Source organism: Nothoprocta perdicaria, unplaced genomic scaffold, assembly GCF_003342845.1.
Source record: "Nothoprocta perdicaria isolate Ctin4 unplaced genomic scaffold, notPer1 scaffold_9, whole genome shotgun sequence".
Taxonomy (NCBI): domain Eukaryota; kingdom Metazoa; phylum Chordata; class Aves; order Tinamiformes; family Tinamidae; genus Nothoprocta; species Nothoprocta perdicaria.
This window is the reverse complement of record NW_020456198.1, coordinates 4331991-4351718: the sequence shown is the minus strand read 5'-3', so window position 1 is coordinate 4351718 and position 19728 is coordinate 4331991. Positions and strand designations below refer to the sequence as shown.

Below are 19728 nucleotides of genomic sequence, written 5' to 3'. Positions count from 1 at the left end.
TGCACCTGATTTGGGGGGGGAAAAGCGAAAAACGTTGCCTTTCCCCAAGAGCAACCTAATTGTCTCACCGTTCACTTCAGGGAGGGGGAAAAGGGAAAAAAAATACAAAAAAACAACTAAGAAGAAATAGCTCCATGGAGGCCGCATCAGGATGGGAGTGGGAGAGTTAGTGCCCTAATGAGCAGTCTAGCTGCGTAGGAGGGAAGCGGCTTGTTGTCTGGCTACGAGAACGCACCGAGCGCGGCGGCGAGCAGCTATTAGATTAGAGCCCGGCGCACGCCGCGACATCCGCTCGTCCCCGATGCCGCAAGCCGTCCCCCCGTGAGTAATTCCAACTCCCTGTGAGTTGCTCCACTGACTCACGGCGAGGCTGCCTGCTGCAAGGACGGGAGGGAGAAGGGAGGGCGAGCGGGGCTCCGCTTTGGCACCGCGCGCGGCTCGCGCGCAGGAAGGAAATGCCACGATCCCGCAGGCGCTACCTGGAGGAGCTGCCAATGTTGGAGGGGGGAAGCCCTCCGGAGCTGAAAGGCGCCAGCGGACAGTGAAGCTCACGGCTACTCGCCTGCGAGGACCTGCTGCATTAGCTGCTGGAGCCGTCGCTCCGCGCTTGGCATTTTTTTCAAGTATTCAGGTCTGATTATCAGGCTCCAAATCGGTGAGCACCAAAACATACGCTAAGCTGCCTGCAAGGCCTCCAATAAGGCATCAGGAAGTTCTCCTGGAGATTTGTGAAGTTTGGGATCCACGCGGTTCCCTGCGTCCGCATTACTCAACACACCTGACACCGAGAAGCCAACGACGGAGAGCGGAGGCCACCTTGGGCACACGGGGACAGGCGTGAGCGGTGTCCTCGTGGCTGCGAGTGACCATCCTCGGTGCCCCACGGGCAGCCCCGGGCAGGGGGACCCGGCGCCGCCCCCGGCGCCCTCCCCGCGCCGCTCGCCCGGAGCCCGCCGGCTGCAAGGCGACGTCAAGAGAAAAAAAAAACAACGCCTTCGTCTTGCAGGCACGAACGGGCTCGCTTCCTTATTTCACAAGCAATGCTCCGTCTGGTATCCCGGCTGTGACACAGACCTTCGAGGAAGCAGAACATACACAGTGACAGTGAAGTGGTAAAACTGCCTTCTGCGGAAAGCAGGGAGCGCTTAGCACCGCAGCCACCGCCGCCTCATCGGGCTGTATCACTGCATGATTAAGTTCTTACCAGACTTTTCGGTAAAGGCAACCTCCCTGATCTGATAACTGCCAAGGACAAGCCAAATACGCAGGGTCAATCCATGCACATTTAATCCCCAGAAGGCAGATTAAGTGTATAATTGACCCATATAATCCACGTATCATCTCCAGTGAAATGTTTTCCATGTCCGGTTTAGGCAGACATGAGGCCCATAAGAAAGCTATCAGAGACACAGTATTACCCTCGCGCTGGATTTCATCAAAGTTAGAGATGGCTTTTTAATCACTGAGCACAGAGACCGCTAGATTTAAGCAGATGAACTAGCACTAAGCACATCTGTTTTAATCCTTATCTTCTACTCAGGCTGGTGTCTTCAAGAAGTACAAGGAGGAAAAAAATAAATTAATTTTTTTTTTTTTTTTTTTAGGTCCTTGCAATCCTAGGCGCTTCTCTTGGTGTTTTGATCTCTCATATCAAAAGCATGTTTTTGTTTTTTTTCCCCCGTAAGATATTGAATTAATCATCGGAGAGAAAAATGCCATCTGCGCTATTTAGGGACTGCATCGGGAAGCGGGAATTCGCAGGGACTCGGGGAGCTCGCTCGGCGCTCAGTAGCCTTCGGTGCATGTGCTCCTTGCCTGGCACCGGGGAGAAAACGTTCCTGGTGTGTTTTGCATTAGTGTTTACCGGTTCACGAGCAAGAAGGGCTGACATTCACGCTACCTACCAGTTAATCATACGCTGCCTTGATCACATATGTTCTGACGTGCTGAAACCTATACGGTGCGCGTCCCGGGGGGGTGGAACGGTGCACATACACACACCCACGTACACATAACAGCCGCTGAGGAAGGGCATAACCTCTGCAAGCAAAACTCCCGCCTGCCTTCAAAGGAAACCACGGATGCGTGAATGCTGATCCCGCAAAACTCCGAGCGTCCCGCGCTAAAGGGGGACCCCATTTTGCAGGATTATCTGAAAACTCTAGATTCTCTCCAAAAGATTTCTCCCATATTTACAATACACCTCCCTGCATCTATCTACTTTTAGATACTTTATCTACTTTTCACCTATATTTATTCCCTATCTACTTTAAACATTCTATTCTGCATGTCATCCCCCAGTCCCAAACTTTTCGGGAAAGAAGTGACAAAATTTTACTTCCCGCCAGGCACTGAAGTGACCTGCAGTCCTTCTGAGCTGCATGCAAAGCATCATGAGGGGGTAAACCACAAAGCACACAGACATGCACAGAGACACGGGCAACGAATACACACTGCAAAACTAGTCTTAAATTCTCCTGCTACCAGCACTAAGCACCAATGGGCCTTATTACAGTGTTTTAGCTTTAAATGTTATCAAATTAGTGAGCCAGGCCAAGTAAATAAGTCATGTTACTCTGCAGTAAACAGCACTGCCAAAAAGCTAGTTAGGTTTTGATTACCAGCAGAACTCCACGATCAATCTGTTCGTTCAATGATCCCAAGAATACAGATTTTTTAAAATTAAGATGATGACTGTTTTGGGAGTGGGGGGAAACCCACTGTCTAATTTGCAGAATTCAGAGGATTAACACACAGAGCACACAGAAATATTACAATCATCTGCTGCAAACACCAGTATGTCCCCGAGAGCGCAGGGCTGTTCCCCAAGTGCTGGCAGGGCATGGAGCGGTGGGGAAGAGACATGGTCTCTGCTAAGAAATCATGGCAAATGCCAAAAAATACAGAGTCTCCCAGCTACTTTGGGGAGATGGGCTAAGAAAAGGCTGCAGCTTTGTCTACCAGAGGGAAACGAAGACGGGAAATGGATGGAAATGCCAGGCAGGACTGGGAGAAATGCAGGGAACCAGGAACCTCCCGGGAGCTGCAAATGCCACAGACATTCCTGCCTTCAGCACACGGGTTAATGAAGCAGCCTAAAATGTGGCTACCGTTCTGCCAGGGCAGGTGGCCACGTCCCCCTGCACGGAGCCAGCCAAGGAGCTGCCTCTAAAGGGTTAATAATCTAGTGGCCTGGGGAAACCCTACAGATAAGAGGATTGTTCCTCAAATACTCCCAGAAGATGTGAGAACAAAATCAGGCCCTGTTTTTTTTTTTTTTTTTTTTTTTTCTGTTTCAGCACCAAAAATATAATTTTTGAGTACTCCCATTCTCTCTCTCTTTTTTTTTGGTATTAAAAAGACCATGAGAAGCCTAAAAACTCCTTGGAAACGCTGGCCTCTGGCCTGGAGACCCCCTAAACTCAAAGCCGCGCTGCAGCCGAGCGGGAATTGGATTTTGGGAGGCAGCAGCCCTGCCTGTGCTGCGGGATCGAGGGCTCCTGGGAGCCCCTAGCCCAGCCCTGAGCTCCCAGAGCAGAGCGACCTCATGGAAAACCCTGCTCCTGACCACTTTATTCTGCACAGACCAGGAAAATTGCTGGAAATCGGTGGGGAAATAAGGATTTTGCACTTTTTTTCTTTTCTTTTCTTTTTTTTTTTTCACGAGGTAGCTTTTTTTTTTTTTTTTTTCCCTGTAAGCTGTTAACTTGATTAAAATATGGCTTGGTAAAAACTAAGTACAGACGGATCAAACTGAAATCAATATTTGCGCTAATTACAGCCTTTTAAAATTTTTGAAAGAATGGCCTGAAGGGTAGGAATTCACCAACTGTGAATCATAGGGAAACGATCGGAGAAAAGGCAGTGTGGGCATTGAAAAGAACAGTCCAGATGAGCTCTGGAAATTTAACTGCTCATGGAATGAAATTCAACACAAACGAGCAATGCACTTGCAGGCCCGCTGCAGATGGAACCGACAGTCTTTTGTTTTATATTTTGTATTTTTTCCCCTTTTTTTTTTTTTTTTTTTTTGCAATGCCTGCTTGATGGATGATTTGGTATCTGGCATTTTGTGCTTAAAACTCTCCCCAGAGCGAGTACGTGGAGAGCCTTAAGGAGCCACTGGTGTGCTCGATGCATGAATGAGGCATTCTCAGTGGATATGGGTCATGCTAGTAGATGTACACAGTAAGATTATTTGACTCTAATTCATGCCACTTGACATAATGTGATAAAACATTTGACATGAGAGATAAGTTCCATTTTAATCTGAGAGGATATTGGTGAAAGAAAGAGTGGGAATTATAAAGGAGGAAGAGGTTTCCAAGGGAAAGGTAATGCGGAGAAAGAGAGATTTTGAGTAGAGGAGGGTTGACTGGGGAAAAGAAAAAAAGCAGCTTCCTCTATACAGTGAGAAAGCAAATGAGCAAGTGAAGAAAGCGAGTAAGATTGTCAGAGGTCTAGAAATGATGCTGCTGCGAGATGAGAGGAAGGCAAGTAGGAACAGAAGCTGCTTCAAACAGAAATTAATATATGGACAAATACCCTAAACGAGACTGCAACGCTAATGTTACAGGCTGGCCATCAACAGAAAACCTTTGCTAGAGGACAGCTAGGAGGACAGAAAGGCTCCGACACCACAAGAGCAACAGAAATGGAGACAGGAGCATGCACTCAGATTCGCAAGGAACGGGCATCACAGGTCACTGTTCTCTCATAGTGCCAGGAACTTTTCTTATGCAATAGAAAATTAACTCTGAAAATCTGCATCGGGTTGCTGCCGTGCTGTTTTCTTCAAGGAGACCACACTTGAGCTTGACCTTTGGTGTCAGGCACCACTATGTGGTCCTCCTGGAGCACAAAGGTCCATGCTCGATCAGCTCCGTTTTGGTTGTTTTTCAGAATCAAAATTTAGTACGCTTACTTCACTGCTTGCAGGGCTTGTCAGTGAAAGCCACTGCCCGGCGTGCACAAGAGATGGTCCTAGGCAAACACATCTGCCAAAAAAATGGCTCAGATTTTAGCAGTGAGAACAATGACCAAGATGTTCAGTTATAGACAGATTTTTCACAAGCTTAACATAGGAAAGGCTCTTTTAGAAGATGCAGTTCCCTTAAATCCACGCACAGACAGACCAAGACAGTACACTAGAGTAGAGAGTTAAAGCAGCCAGAGAGCAGATACGAGCCTTAGTCAGAAAGAAAGGAAAGATTTATTTAGTTGTTAAAGCTATAACCAGTAAGTTTTCTCAAAATGTGACTTATCCTCCTGTCTTATTTTGTCACATTTTGGATCTCTCCTGCTTGGGTGTCCAAGGAGGAGAAGGCATTTACTTACATCAAATAACCTTTCTATATACATCTCCTCATTGACCTTATCACGCAGGACATCCTGAGAGTGGCGGACAAATGTCACATAGGCATCGGCGACATCCATGCCCGGCTTCTGCAGCGGGGAGAGAAGAAAAGAGAGACACACAAGTGAACATCATGGGAAGGGGCAGCCTCTGCCTCTCTGGGGTGATGCCCCCTCTCCCTTCTCCCCCAATTTTGGTCAACTTTGCTGTTCCTCTTAGAAATAGATGAAGTGATATGTCAGGGAACTGATGTTGAAATGAATGTCTAGATCACTGCTAATAGGAAGCCTCCGTCCTATTACAACTTTGTATCTTAACAGAAATTAACTCATTTTAAACAGCAGCTGAGGAGGATGTTAGATTTGGGGCATAATGCTATTGTCTTTAAAGCAAATGGGAACTAAAAATAAAAATAATCTCATTTGAGTTCACGTTGCTTCATGTATTGAAATCAAGCTTACCTCAAAGGAAACCCATTAAAATACTGTAGCAGGAGTCATTACAAGAGCTGCCATAAAAATCTTAAATTTCCATGGCACATTGTAAGTTTGTTAATAACTAGTGTCATTAGTTTCCATTACTGTGATTTACCTCAGATCACAGAGTATCATTTCTCTGCACGATGCGATTGTCAGCCACTGCAAATTGAAGTTAGTTAACACATCTGTGTAATTTCCAGGGTGAAAATGAGGACAGTTTGGAAAGCAGTAGGAAGGGAGTTGTTTAATACAAAGCAAACAATTATCAAGCAAAGGGCCGGTGCTTGGCCCTTGGGAAGCTCGCCACATTTCTTAACACCTCCCGAAACAATGACAAGGTATTAATTTGAAAAACAATGAGGACAACACAAATGTGGCACTAGTCAAGTGTTACACTTTCAAGCAATTTTCAGCACGCCGACGGTGCCCATTGCAAGGTGGCATTAAGAGGGTTGCTTTGCAGCGCCGGTGATCTGGTCACCGATGGGATTTGCCCTCTTCCCTCAAAAATGGGGATTCCGTTGTTAAATATGGACCAGCCCCAACTGATCTGTGCCCCTGGTTCCCCAGTTGGAAGATGCTGGTGGCCCCAGGTGGTGACTCAAGGACAGCAGGATGCTGCCGTCTGCACTGGGATTATTTGGAGCGAGGAAGAGCTCAACTGTGTTTCAGGCGTTTGTCTTGCCCATGCTGGGCTGTAGAGAGGTGTAATTTTGTAAGAAAACATCAGTTTAAGCTACTTTAAGGAACACAAACAGTATGAATGTGGGCAATGCTCAACACGCACAATAAATTTGCCACATCACCAAGCAAGAACCTGCAGCAAAACTGCGTCTACAGGAAGATTAAACCTAGCTATACATCTCACCCATGCAGGTCAAAACACTCAGTGGGTCTAGTCTTGACTTACACTGCCTAGACTAAGTCAATGCAGAACTTGGAGCAGTATATTAAGATCTCCTCCTTTCTACTTGGACTTGTTCAGGGTCTGTTTGCCTGTAAATGCAACAGTAATCCCTTATTCCAGTCAACATTCATGTATTATATTTCAGCTCAATTTAAATGTAAATTTCTGGCAAGTTAAGTGCTCTGTCTAAGAACATTAAGGGCTCTTTTCCTTATGAATCGAGGTCTAATTAGAGGAGATGATATACAATTTCCCGATACCAATTACAGAAAAAAGGGGAAAAAAATTATTTTCATTAACAATTTCCCAAACACATGTTGCTAGCTCCTCGACATTTCCCCAAAGTCATAAAAAAGCCATTTTCCGAAAGAGTAAAATAAACCAACAATTAGAACAACAAAAATAAAATAGATTAGCTAATGTGTTAGATGTGTGTTGGCTCAGCTCTAACATATCTGGACCTTTTTGTTTGGAAATTACACTGTGTTTGTACAAGTCCAAATGAAGAATTAACAGAATGCGCTGCTCCTATTCTCTCTTTTTTTTTTTTCCATGCGATTCAAGCCAATGGCATAAATATGGTACCTATTTGACACCATCTGCAAATGAGTGCCTAAACAGCCTCGCAGGTCTCCATGGGAGGGTAACTGCTCATTAGGAAGGGAGGGGAGATTTTCCTTCCAGTTCAGACACTAGGAGTCGGAGGGCCGGGGGTTCAGTGCCGGCGGGCACTGCGTGACGTGGGCTGCTCCACACGCCACAAAACCCGGCGCGGTGCGAACCGCTACGACAGAAGTTGTTTAAATTGTGCTTACGGGTACGTCCACGTATTTGGAAGCAGCCTTCACCTGTAAAAGGAACAAGAACAGAGTTGATACTAGCGACACATTTGCAGGTTTTGCCTTTTTTTTTTTTTCTTCAATTTAAAGGAAAAAAAACACCTCTAAGAGCATCTACAGCCAAGGAGGTGGCACGTGGCCTTCCCACGCTGCAATGGCCTTCGCCACCAGCGCGACGCTGGGGCCGACTTCCCAAACGGAGCGGCTCCCAGCTGGCCAGAGGGCCCTTCCCAGCTCCGTGGCAGAAGGAAGCGCCTCGCCGGGATTCTCCACCGCGCTGCTGCTTTTAATTAGGAGAAGCGCTGCCGGCCATCTTTGTTTGGGTGTAAAAGCTCACCTGCTTTTAAATATTTCTAAAGCTACCATTAAAACAGCCTAAATATAACACGCACGCAGTTGCATCTTGGGAGGAATAAATTATGTGTCCCGAACGGGAGCATGAATGTATGTGTGAGACAGACTGTGCGAGTGGGTGGGAGCTCTCATATGGTGTGTGTGGGGGGTGCATAATTAAGCACAATGAGGCGATACAAAAGACCAGACTGGTGGTAATTGCCGGGGCGAACGCGGCGCGCGCCCCGTGCAGCAGTGCCGCACCTGCGGGCACGCGAGCGCCCACGGGGCTCCGCTCGTCCCGCTTCCCGAGGCCCTGCTGGACACAGGGCTGCAGGAAAACTGGGCGCTGAGCTTGGGTTTAACCCTCTGCGGCCCCAGGCTCTTGCCACTGTCTCCGGTTGCCCCTCTCGCAACGCGGAGGCCACGGGAGGAACTCGGCAGCTTTCCGCAATCGTCTCCCCTGCTCCCCGCCACCAACAGAATTTGGAGCTCCTTCTCCTGCCCACCCCTTGCCTTTAATCAGAATAATTACTTGTTTTTCTTTAAGCTTGGATTTGGCTACATTAAGTGAAATTTCCAAACTGCCGGATGTTGTGTGATTTTTGCGAGGCTGCCGTTTTTCACAAATTATGTGACTTTGCCATGAAGCGTCTCAGTTTACCATACAAATTTCGTGCAGAACAAAAATAAGATCTCTTACTTCTGTTTCCCTCGGGTAATATACAGGCTTTACTTTTAATTACTGTAGGTGTAATCCTCTGCCCACGGAGGCCATCCAGACTACAGGCAATTTTAGCAGCTGTCATTCCTGTGACTCAGAGGAACTTCACATGCAGACACCCATCCAGGGCCCAGACCAGGGCTGCTGGGGTGCATTTAAATGTAACAACAAACAGAAGAGGGGGAAAAAGAAAAGTCTGGCCAAATTTAGAAGGGTATTTTCCTCTCAAAGTGCTCTGCAATGGGAAATGGCTAGTGAGAATTTATTAGGACAACAGATGCATTAATTTTATCCCGAGTTTCGAGGCAAGAATTGGAAATGAGGATATCCTACTAGGTGATAAAACTGTCTGTCACAAGACCCCCGATTACATGTCACTTGCAGCGAGCCTGGAAAGCACACGATGAAAGGAGTCGGTAGCAGGGGGTGGGAGACTAATGCTTCCTAGAAGTCACGGGCTTGGACCATAACATGTCGTTGTGTTTGTTGAGCCGGGGAGGACGTGGGAGGTGGTGCAAGCACTCTGCAACGGCACCGAGCTGCGCTGCTAGCGCTGCAAGCACTAGACACAGCAGAGCAAGTTACTACTGCAGGGAAAGAAGCAGGGAACGGGGCTCAGTGGAGACTTGAACATATTGGCACCACCAAAACGAGGGGGTATCTGCCCCAAGCTCTCTCTGAAACGGCCCTGAGCACTGGTGAGTGCTTGGGGTGATGCCGGAGCAGGGTCTGGGAGAGGAGCAGCACATGGGGTGGTGGGAGATGCCTCAGAGGTGTCTCCACGGCCCTTCCCTCCGAGGTGCCCTCATTCCCCAAAGGATCCTACACAGCCACAGGGGTCTGATGCAAACTCAGCAAAAAGAGTGGCCAACAGCAGGTAAATGCAAACAGCTAAAGGTGATCCTGAAAGAGTTTCTAGAAGCCTTTCCAGTTTGCAGGGAGACTCTGTCTCCCTCCAGCCCAGTCTCCATGGGCAACTGCAAGTCGGGCCGTGCAGACGTGGGCAATTGTCCCACTGGATCGGGATTTTTATGGCACTTCCCAAGCAGCCAGACACATGTGTGTTTGGCCTTGGGAGGCCAGGTAAGAGGAGCTGGACTTGCAGAGCTTGCAGTCTTTGTGGGATGAGTTTTCAGAAGACTCTTGAAAATCAGCTGCTATGTATTAAGCCTCAGGAGCAGTCACATCTCTTGTGGAATACAGAATCACAGAATATTTAAGGTTGGAAGGGACCTCTAGAGATCATCTAGTCCAACCTTCCTGCTCAAGCAGGCACACCTACAGCATGTGACAGACAGCTAAAACCTTGTTGATAAGTAGACAAACTTCACATGGATGGAGCTCCTTCCTGGGACCCCTCTAGGAATATATGCTATGGATGAGTTCTGCATGAGTGGAAGACTATGGATGGGTTCTGCAATATTAGGGAGAAATGGAGCTGGGCTCCTGAGGCACCTTGTGCTCTACAACCCCATATATATCTTGTTCGCTTTTACAAATAAGATGGCATTGCTCCATCTCTCCCTTATTTCATTTTTTAACTTCTTAAAATAGTTGCCATTATGGTCAGAAGAATGACAGGAACATCCCTGTAATGCAAGGCCTCAAGAAGCAACTTCTTTAGTTACATATAGTGGAGGTATGGTGCAATGTTTTATTCTGCTTGATAACACTCCTCAATAAAGTAAACACTAGCAACCAAAACAGTGACCTGAGACAGCTTTACACTGAGCTACCATAGGATGTCCAGCAATCCTTGGGTATTTAAACGCTGTACATCTCCATACAGCTTGTTCGTCTATTGGTGTGGGGTTACAGTGTTTAAGTATCACAGAATGAATTATTATGAATTATTATGTAGCCACTTTAGTCCCGGAACAACAGAGAACACAAATTAGGAAGAAAAAAAAAAAAGAAAACTTGGTCTCTACTTACAGTAAATGACAGGAAAGAAGAAAACAAAGTCCCTTCATCATATCTAGATAATTTGGCCAAGACTCCTTCCAAAATGGTGACAAACTAGAAACACAAAAAACATTGCAATTATTTTTAGTAATTTAACAAGGGCATAAAAATAAGGATTAGTGTTAAAGAAGCCAAAGTATTTCCAAAGGAATGAACCCAGACCATTCCTAACTGATGGGATGTCCCTGCGGACTACGGAGCAGGGAGAAGCAGCACTGACTTTGGGATGCAACACAGTTCACCTCTCGTGGGGTGGATGTCACCCTGCAGAGCTGTGGGTGATGGTGGGGATGGGAGGTGGGTGCTGCATGGGGGAGACCCCACATGGGTGCCAATGTCCCCTCTCCCATTGGGAAGCTGGGTGGCTCCTGTTCCCAGGAAGACGTGGCAAGCATGCAGATAGCTGGTTATTCTTACTGAAGAATCAAACTGGCATATGTTGGCAGATTATGTTTAAAGGTCTCCACTGTATAATAGGGATGACTTGTTCTTAGAAAATTTGAAAACTAGAGGAAGAAACACCCCACTTTCTTCTTCTCTACCTACCAACTCCTCTCTGTGTTTACACAGTGCACCAGACTAGACACAACCCTTGGAAAACGCTCGCAGATGAACTAGAGGAGCCCTCTCCAATTAAAAAAAAATCAGTTTCCAAACAATGAAATCTGACATTTTGGAATGTATTTCCCAGGACTGTCAACTTCACATTAGTTTGTCAGGAGAGGGTGTGGCAGTCTCGAGTGAGACAAGTTATGTTGCCTGACGTCCTTATGTATAAGAGTGCTGGCCACCTCTGAACCCCCCGCTAAGCTCTAGCATGGAAGTGTTTAGTGGTGCCACCTCATGCTGCAGCCTCCCTCAGTGCTGTGGGGTGATGCTGGCCATGGGGTGCAAAACCTACTGCTAGAAGTGCAAACCCTATTGCAAAAAACCTCTTTTGGACCAATACGTCAATCCTACTTAACAGCATATTACATCTCATGCAGTTCCTAATCATCAAAGAGTCATCATGAAAGGACTGGGAGATGTATGATCTTCCCTGCGAGAAACAAGAAGCCAATTCACCATCTTAATGTGTCACATTTTAATGGAAACGCACATATTAGAAAGCGAATGTTAACAGTGAATCACTTCACCTGAAGCTGAAGGTTACCTTTGCCACCAGGAGTGTTATCATTTCTTTGACGGTTTCCTCAATTAGTTCATCTATTTTTGAATGGTACTGGTGCTAAAGAAAAAGAAGAGGAGAGGTGGAGGGAAATATTAGCATTGATCCCAGCCAAGAGCTCTATGACTGTCAGCCACTTCCCTTGATAAACTACAACACGCTGTAGCATTACACTGAAAAATTATGCAGCTTATTACGTTGGGCTCTACTCCCGTGGCCGGAGTTACCCAAGACCTTAAACTCAGGAGGATCCTAGAGCAGTTGGTGAAGCATGGGCAGAGCCTGCCCTCTTGCTAGCTGCCCTCCGGGGGCTCCGGGGGGCCCGTGCCGGAGGGGAGGCTTTGCCATGCGGAAGCACGCCAGCGATCCTCAGTGCTCACGGAGACCCCCCCCAAGCCCTTTGGCTTCAGTTTGGCAAGCGCTGCCCAATTCTCTTTGCGCCGGAATCACACCTGGGAATTGCATCCCTGCTGGAGGGGCGCGGGCAGCCCCTTCCCGGGAAGCGCAGAGCTCTTGGGAGAGGAAGAGGAGTTTCTGTGCCGGAGGAGCGTGCAGCGGGCCGAACCACTGGGGATAACGTTGTGCACTTCCAGCCTCCTCCAGCAAAGCACCTGAGCACGGGTTACGCACCAGGTTCAGCAGGCACATGGGTCAAAACCAAGCACTCGTTCACACGCTTTGCTGAGTGACTCCCGGCTACTCAAAACCAACCAAACCAACAGAAAAAAAACTGCAATGAACCACGACTGGGCTTTGGGTCTCATGCGGAAGCCAGCAGGCAAGGCAGCTCCGAGCGCCGCGTGCCGAGGGCGATGCCGGCGGCTCCAGCCGCTCCGCATCCTCAGCCCGCTCTCGGCGCGCGCCAAACCTCGCTGCGCTTCGGAGCTCTGATGCAATCAGCTGCAATATGGCTAGAAAAGGTACTAAAATACAGTCTTCCACTAATTTAGAAAAGACCTGTTTCCAATACAAGATTTAATTAGTGAAAACATACAGTATATTCTTATTTTCAATGGACTGAGAAAATACTGATTATGACTGCTTTCCAACACAAAACATTTGATTTTTCAGTCAAACATTTCAAGCACTGGTGCTAGTCACTATATTCATTACCACTTGGCATTAATATTGTTTTAAAATGTTAACATCAAATCACATTGAAAGAGACAAATCTGCTTTAAATACTAATCAGACTTTGGGGAATGAAGACTGTGAGGGTTTTACAAATGCTAGGCGCTGGTCTCAGTGTCTGATGGGCTGTATGAACTGTTTCTTTTTTTCTACGACAACAACATATTAACACAGGAATTCGGAAGAAAGAAATAAATGTAGGACAACACTTACCCACTCTTTAGCAAACTTTTCAGATGATTGGGGACAGAAATAAAGAGGAAAGTGCAAAAGACAGGAAAAAAGAACATATGAAGATAAACAATAAATAAAACAAAATCTTTAAAGAAAAGGGACCGTTTAAATGGGGCTATGAGAAAAGCAGCGTCATGCACAGAAACAATAAGCAATGGAAAATGAAACGCAATCAAAACCTTTTGCAAGAACTAGCCAGTTGCTACCTGGATCATTTGCAGGGGGTAAATCAGCAGGAGGGGATGGGATTTTTACACTAGCTCTGTACTGAGCACCTCTCTCAGCTCTATTTCACTCGGCAGAGGGGGCAACCCTGTCACCAGGCAGTGCTCAGGGCGCTGTGCAGGACTGCACAATGCTGCTGAGATGTCACCTGGACCAACTTGGTGACATTGTCACTGAATCGGGGGATGCATTTGGTGCAGCCACACGATGGGCTGCCTGTGTCGACTTCCAGCAAGAAGCCTCCAGGAAGAAACCAGCAGTATTTGCATCGGCAGTTCCCGTTTCAGAGCCTTGCTTTGCAGGACAAGACAGACGTGAGTCTCTTTGCAACCATGACTTATATCCTATCTTATATGCAGACTTGTGCTTTTTCTGTGCCCAGAGTTGAGCTGGCAAGTTCCCTGTGCAGCTGGAGACATAGCCCCAAGGTGAAAGGACCTATAGCAATACAGGTAGGAGCTGCTGAAGTCCTCAGGTACAAGGCCAGGACCCCTTGGGGAAGACAATGAAGGGGTCTGCACGTATAGGGAATATCCTCCTCATGGTGTTTCCTTCTGCAAGAGCATTTTGTCTGTGCCCAGAAGACAGCGCAACCAAGGAGCTGGGTAACCCCCTCCCAGGGACAGCAGACAGCGGGGCAGGCAACAAGGAGATGAGGGAAAGAGCAAGGGCAGCTCAGAGGCTCCCAGGTTCTGGGGAGCCTCCATGGACGAGAGCAACGTGGGGGGCAGGGAGATGGCCAAGGGGCTGCTATGGGAGGGTGAGGCTGGCAGGGAGGAAGGCAACAGCAAGGGGGGTTCGGCCTGTTGGAACAACGGGTGACCTGGGCCTTAGCATGTTGTCCCAGCCGGTTGACACTCACGGGGAGGCCACCTGGAGAACAACTTGGGGGTGGGTGAGTTTTGTCTGGGCAGGGTGATGAAGACCTTCACAGGTCTACCCTGATCCTGCTGTCTACAGAAAACCTCCTTTTCCATGCTGCATAAAAAGATCCTAATTCACTCAATGTGAAGCCTCCAAATGAATGTGAGTTGCTGTCCCCCTCAGGGATCCTTTCCTCTGTATCTCTACCTCTCCAGGGTACTCTCGGTGCAAAGCCCCCGCTCTGGACCTCTCCATCCCTCCGTCACGTTGCCGCAACCTGCTCGGGGCGGTGGGATGCAGGCGGTGCTGCTGGGAGATGCCATGCGGATGGCGGTGCCGCAGGGAGCGCTTCCTGCAGCCGTCAGCAGGACTATTCCGGAGGACGGGAGGACACGCGTGCGACCAACGGAGCGCAGGGAAATGAAGGTTGCAGCTTCGGTCATGCACGCGTACGGAGCCATGAAGCCAGGGCCTGGTTTTGAAGAGCACGTGCACTGACCATGGGACATGGACATGCCCACACCGGCTCCAGCGCGCTCAGCAACTGCTGTTTGTCCAGGAAAACAGGATCAGGGCTGGCTTGGGATGCACGCTGGAGATCATGAGTGCAAACTCAGGAGCGCTCAGAGGTGCACGTGCTTTTGAAAACCCTTGCCCACTGTAAGTGATGCTTTATGGAGTTCAAAGTTCTCCTAACTCAGTATTACGTATTGTGGATTAGTCCAAAAGACATGCTTAATTCACCTTGTCACCACACTATTTGAATCGAGGGATTTTGGCTGCTGGAGGTAAGGGATGAGATTTATTGCTAACTGTTTGTTTTCACTGGATGCATTATGGATATTACTATCATTAACCCAAAGAATGGCTAATGCGCAAAAATAATACAGTGTGAAATGCATACATCAATGTATTTTCAATTAAAGGCTCGTTTGAAAAACAAATAAGAGCGCTGATGGCAAAGAAAATGCAGCACTGAGGAAAAGGAAGGGGAGCAGGAAAGGGGGCTCTGTGGCTGAGCATGCACCACGGCGGCACCGCTAGCGCTTGGATCGCTCGGTCCCATCGGGGCTGGAAACTCTGGGGCAAATTCAGGCCTGCAGATCCCTCAGGGCCAGGGCAGCCAGCGGGGCAGGGTGCGACCCGGGCTCCTGCACTGGCTCTGCTGCCTTCCCTTGCAATCCCCAGCCCTGCGCGGATGCACACGCTGCACCGCGCGCGCCGAAGCTGCGCTCTCATCCCTGCCTCCGGAAAAGCTCCCGGCTGGGACGGGGTAAGACAAGGCTGAATTATGCTAAATGACTCTCTAGTGCTTCTTGCACAGAAGCCTGGCTCATAAACTAGAGTTTCTAATAGCTCATTTTTCATTTCTGATGAAAATGCCTGGGGTTAAAGATCACCTAACTGGTTTGCTTTGCTCAGTGTAATCACGACTTTTGATTGAGTTCATCATAGTTTTCTATTAGCTCAATTATTACAATCCCTAATCAGTGCACTACAATGATTCAACTTGACTTTATGTGATGAGTATCTTGCCTTGTCATGTAACAGATTGTGTGTACGTTGTATTTCTCTAAGGACCATCTGACCTTGGATATTAAATAGAAACATACTAGACCAACTGAGAAACATTTAATACATACATTTATCCCCTTAGATGTATTAAAAATTCAGAGGAAAAATAAATATTTAAGATGGTAAAGTATGTTTACCAAATGTTTTAACAGCTGCCTTTAGAGACAAGGAAATGGAAATGAAATGATGGGTGTTTGTTTCACAGGGTATAATCTGAAAATGCATTCCCATATCTGCTAAAGTGAATCTAAGCGGAGGTAGTCTCCAAAGAGAGGGCCACTGGGGTGCAAAGCAAACGATAGAAGTGAGGTCAAATATTGCACCAAGAAAGTCTGTCCCTCTACCCACGTGCAGCTCCAACAGTGACAAAAATCAACGTTTTGTTTCCAGTTAAAATGCCTCCCTTGACTAGGTCTGAGCAAACACGGATGTGTGGACAATCTCTTTGGCAATTTTTGCCCTTTTGGCTCTTTTTGAGCTGCCTGCAAGGTGGGACCCTGGTCTCTCGGCACCTTGCGGGTGAGGAGAGACCCCAGTGGTGACAGTGCCTAGGGCAGGTACTGCCGGTGCCAACTGTCTCACGTTTCCACTGGGGATTGCAAGAGCCAGGTGGCATTTTGCCCCCTTCCCGTGGACTCTAAAGACAGAACTATACTCAAGCCCTCACCCTGTCGCCTCCCAGCACGACCGTCCCGGGGCACGGGCTTGCAAAGCTTCGAGGAGAGGAGCTGGAGGCAGCTGAAATATGGAGCAACATGAGCAAATGGAGGCGGCGGGGGAAGGAAAACTCATTAAAAGGAAGAAAAGCAAAAGGCAAGGGGTATAAAACACTGTGGCCCTAAATGGTAACTTATGCACTGATAATTTACATCTGCTTTACAGGTCTATTAGCTCAGCTATTTGTTAAAAACCTCACAGCACAGTGACTGTGACTGCCGCAGCAGTGCTGCTCTCTCGGAGCTGCCATCCCAAACACCTTCTCCAAGCGGCACAGACAGATTTCCTGGGATGAGAGCTGGTGCCAGGGGGCTGGAGGGCTTCTCGAGCTCCTGTTACTTGCAAGTTGGCTGGGCCAAACATGCAATGCAGCTGATGCTCAAAATTTAGAGGAAACTCAGCTAACTACAGAGCATCATATGTTAGCACTGGAGGATACAGTGAGGGTCTGGCCACACCAGGTCCACAGGCAGCTGAGGTTATTGGCATGACATTATATAAACAGCAACCCATTGATTTTATTAATAAATCAAGCCTGCCCTGTCACAGTATTGAATTCTGGTTAATCTCCAAAACGTCTCCATCCTAGAGATGGGGGCAGTGTCATTGGAAGAGCTTAATCCTGGTTTGGTCCCTTGGCCAAAGTGTGGGCAGATGCTGGAGGTAGCTGTGGGCTGAGGGACTGGGAAGGGACATAAAGGACACAAATAAAGGAAGAGAAAAATAGTGGAGAAGTTCACACTTGGACTCAGACAACTAGGGAAGACCCTCTTGCAAAGTGACTGTCACAAATAAAATGTCACCACTGAAACATGTATAAAAGAAATTAAAAGTTGGGCCTGATCCAAATTCCACTGGCGCATGGGCAGAGATCCCTGCGGCATCCAGTGGCCTTTGGAACTGGTCCTCACGGAGGAGCAGAGATCAGGATGAGATAAACAAGGAAAAAGAACCAACGACTTGCAATGATTTACTGTAAAATCTGACCATGCAAAGTTGTAGTGAAAGAGCTCATCTAGGAAATGCTGACAAGCAGTGAGACAGGAGAGCCAAACAGTATTTGTGAATTTATTCTGGACCGGTATATGAATATTTAATTTGGCTTTAAGCCACTGTAGCAAAATGATCATTGTGAAGCATTGAATCTCAACCAATTTAGCATGTCTTTCTAATTCATAGATCAGTTCATGGAAATTTCAAGCTGCAACAATGACTTCAGAAGAAAAATGTACCGGCAAGTAATTAAAACAGGTTTGTTGTTTGAAAACTTGAGTCATTAAGAACCTGGAAATCTAGGCTCATCCAACTTTTTAATTATAGCCAATATTTGAGGAAGTTATCTCAACCTGCAATTTTCAATCTACTTTGCAATTCTTTTTTTTTTTTTTTTTTCCCCTTATTGGAATTACAGCAACAATGTGGCATGTCTGTTTTCCCAAGGCTTGGCTATTGAAAACAGTCACAGACAAGAAGTCTGTTGCCTACAGCTGGCTCCAAGGTGGAATTAATGACTCAATAAATATGGTTATCATGCAGCAGCAGGCTTTAGAGACACCTTATGCATACCACAGTCCTCGCAAAAAATCACTTCTGTATGGCAGGGATTCTGACTGTTTATATTCATTAGATTTCTTTGAGAGCAGCCCCCTGCATATTCACCGGCACACTCTACACAGAAGGCTAAATGCACAACTGATAAAACATCTCTGAAACTAGCAGAACAAGAGATAAGAACTTTCATGACATTGCCTTTAAATTATGTGAAAAGAAGAGCTCGAATCTTTACCTCTTGGCCCATTTCCATACTGCAAAGCTTCGTGGACTGAGCTTTCGCATCCACCATGACATTAAACATGGTGCATATTGATTGAGGGACCCGGAAATCTGTTGATCGGCTCGTTTTTTGCAGCTTGACTTCAAATGCAATCCTGGTTCTATTAGAGAAATTGGAAAATAGGTTTTAGACGGTTTCACAAATATGAAACTAGTTAACAAAGTGAAACACAGTGCTTGAAAAGGTTCAACAAAATGGAAAGCTGAGAGCATTATAGTACAGTTATCACAAATGTGTTTTTACTAAAAATGATCTTCTAGTTTAAAAAGAAACAGTATACAGAATACATACTATTTATAAAGTGTGGAACGGCTGCAGAGAAACTATGACTTTCTCATGCTTGATAAACAGTGTGATGATGTTACAAAGAGCAGTGTCAATATGCACCTATAATTTGGTTGCAATAGCTAATTTATAACACAGTGGAAATGCAGACAAATAGCAAGCCTGATGCATTAAAGGAAGTTCCTATTGTTGCATAATACTAACTTATAAAAGGACAAATTTGCTCATTCCTTGACTTGAGGGGCACTGCCAGATCATTCCGTTTTTCATCTACATGATATATTTGTCTGCCAAAACTTCCTAATTCTCTCTTAAGTTTATTAAAGTGATTTATCTGAAAGATAAAACTTACCAGCATATATCTGTGAAATGGGCACGCACACAGTTATGCATGTATGAAAAACAGAAGCCAGCACAAGTCCACGCACAACCTCACTGCTCTTACGGAGTTGCACTAAGATAAAATTTGACATCACTGGCAGGCAGTAAGAAATCTTGCTATAGCAAGAGATTTAGCTGGGCAAAGACTAGAGAATTTGCTCATCGTATTTGAGAATATCAAGACATTTGTGATTGGAAGAAATCATGTCAGGAATCTGACTAGTCTAGTGGACACAACCTTGCCTTTCTTTCGAGCTCCTCTGCAGATTCCAGAGGCACTTCTTTAATCTAACTTAGTGCAGAACAATTATTGCATCAGAGAGAATCTGCCAACAAATCAGCATACAAGCATCAATCTAGAAATAAAAAATAATATCAGTTGCCTCTTAGGAATCAGTAGCTCTTAGGAATAACTTTGATCTTGAAAGATCCCCCAAGGGTTATGCAAATGAAAACTAATTTGCAAAACAAGAAATTCTCCTCCTTGCCATGGGATCTGAGCTGGTCCCGAGGTCCTCCTGCCTGGATTCGTTAGCAAAATGGGCCTTTCTTGCATGGAACTGCTTTCCTGACAGCACCGAAATACGACCAAGTGGGGAAGGTGGGGCGCCTGCTCCATGGTATTCAACAGTTTAGAAACAGACGCGAAGAAAATGTTGTGTCAAACGAAATTGCTAAAGAAACCTTAGCCAGGCCCTGTTTGCAGGTGAT

The 19728-nt window shown here is 46.7% G+C and overlaps 1 protein-coding gene across 7 annotated transcripts in view; it reads right to left on the bottom strand.

Annotated features, from left to right (window-relative positions):
* The window catches only part of CADPS (calcium dependent secretion activator), a 188610-nt gene that overhangs the window by 14087 nt on the left and 154795 nt on the right, over positions 1 to 19728 (bottom strand). For 5 of the 7 annotated variants that reach the window (XM_026052665.1, XM_026052666.1, XM_026052669.1 and 2 more), the window contains 5 exons: positions 18304 to 18451; positions 11757 to 11831; positions 10574 to 10657; positions 7558 to 7590; positions 5338 to 5445 (listed from right to left, as the gene is read on the bottom strand). In XM_026052665.1, the coding sequence (XP_025908450.1) occupies positions 5338 to 5445; positions 7558 to 7590; positions 10574 to 10657; positions 11757 to 11831; positions 18304 to 18451 (448 nt within the window). Of the gene's footprint in view, positions 1 to 5337; positions 5446 to 7557; positions 7591 to 10573; positions 10658 to 11756; positions 11832 to 13115; positions 13131 to 18303; positions 18452 to 19728 lie in introns of all 7 variants that reach the window. The other 2 variants (XM_026052668.1, XM_026052671.1) reach the window with 1 other exon arrangement.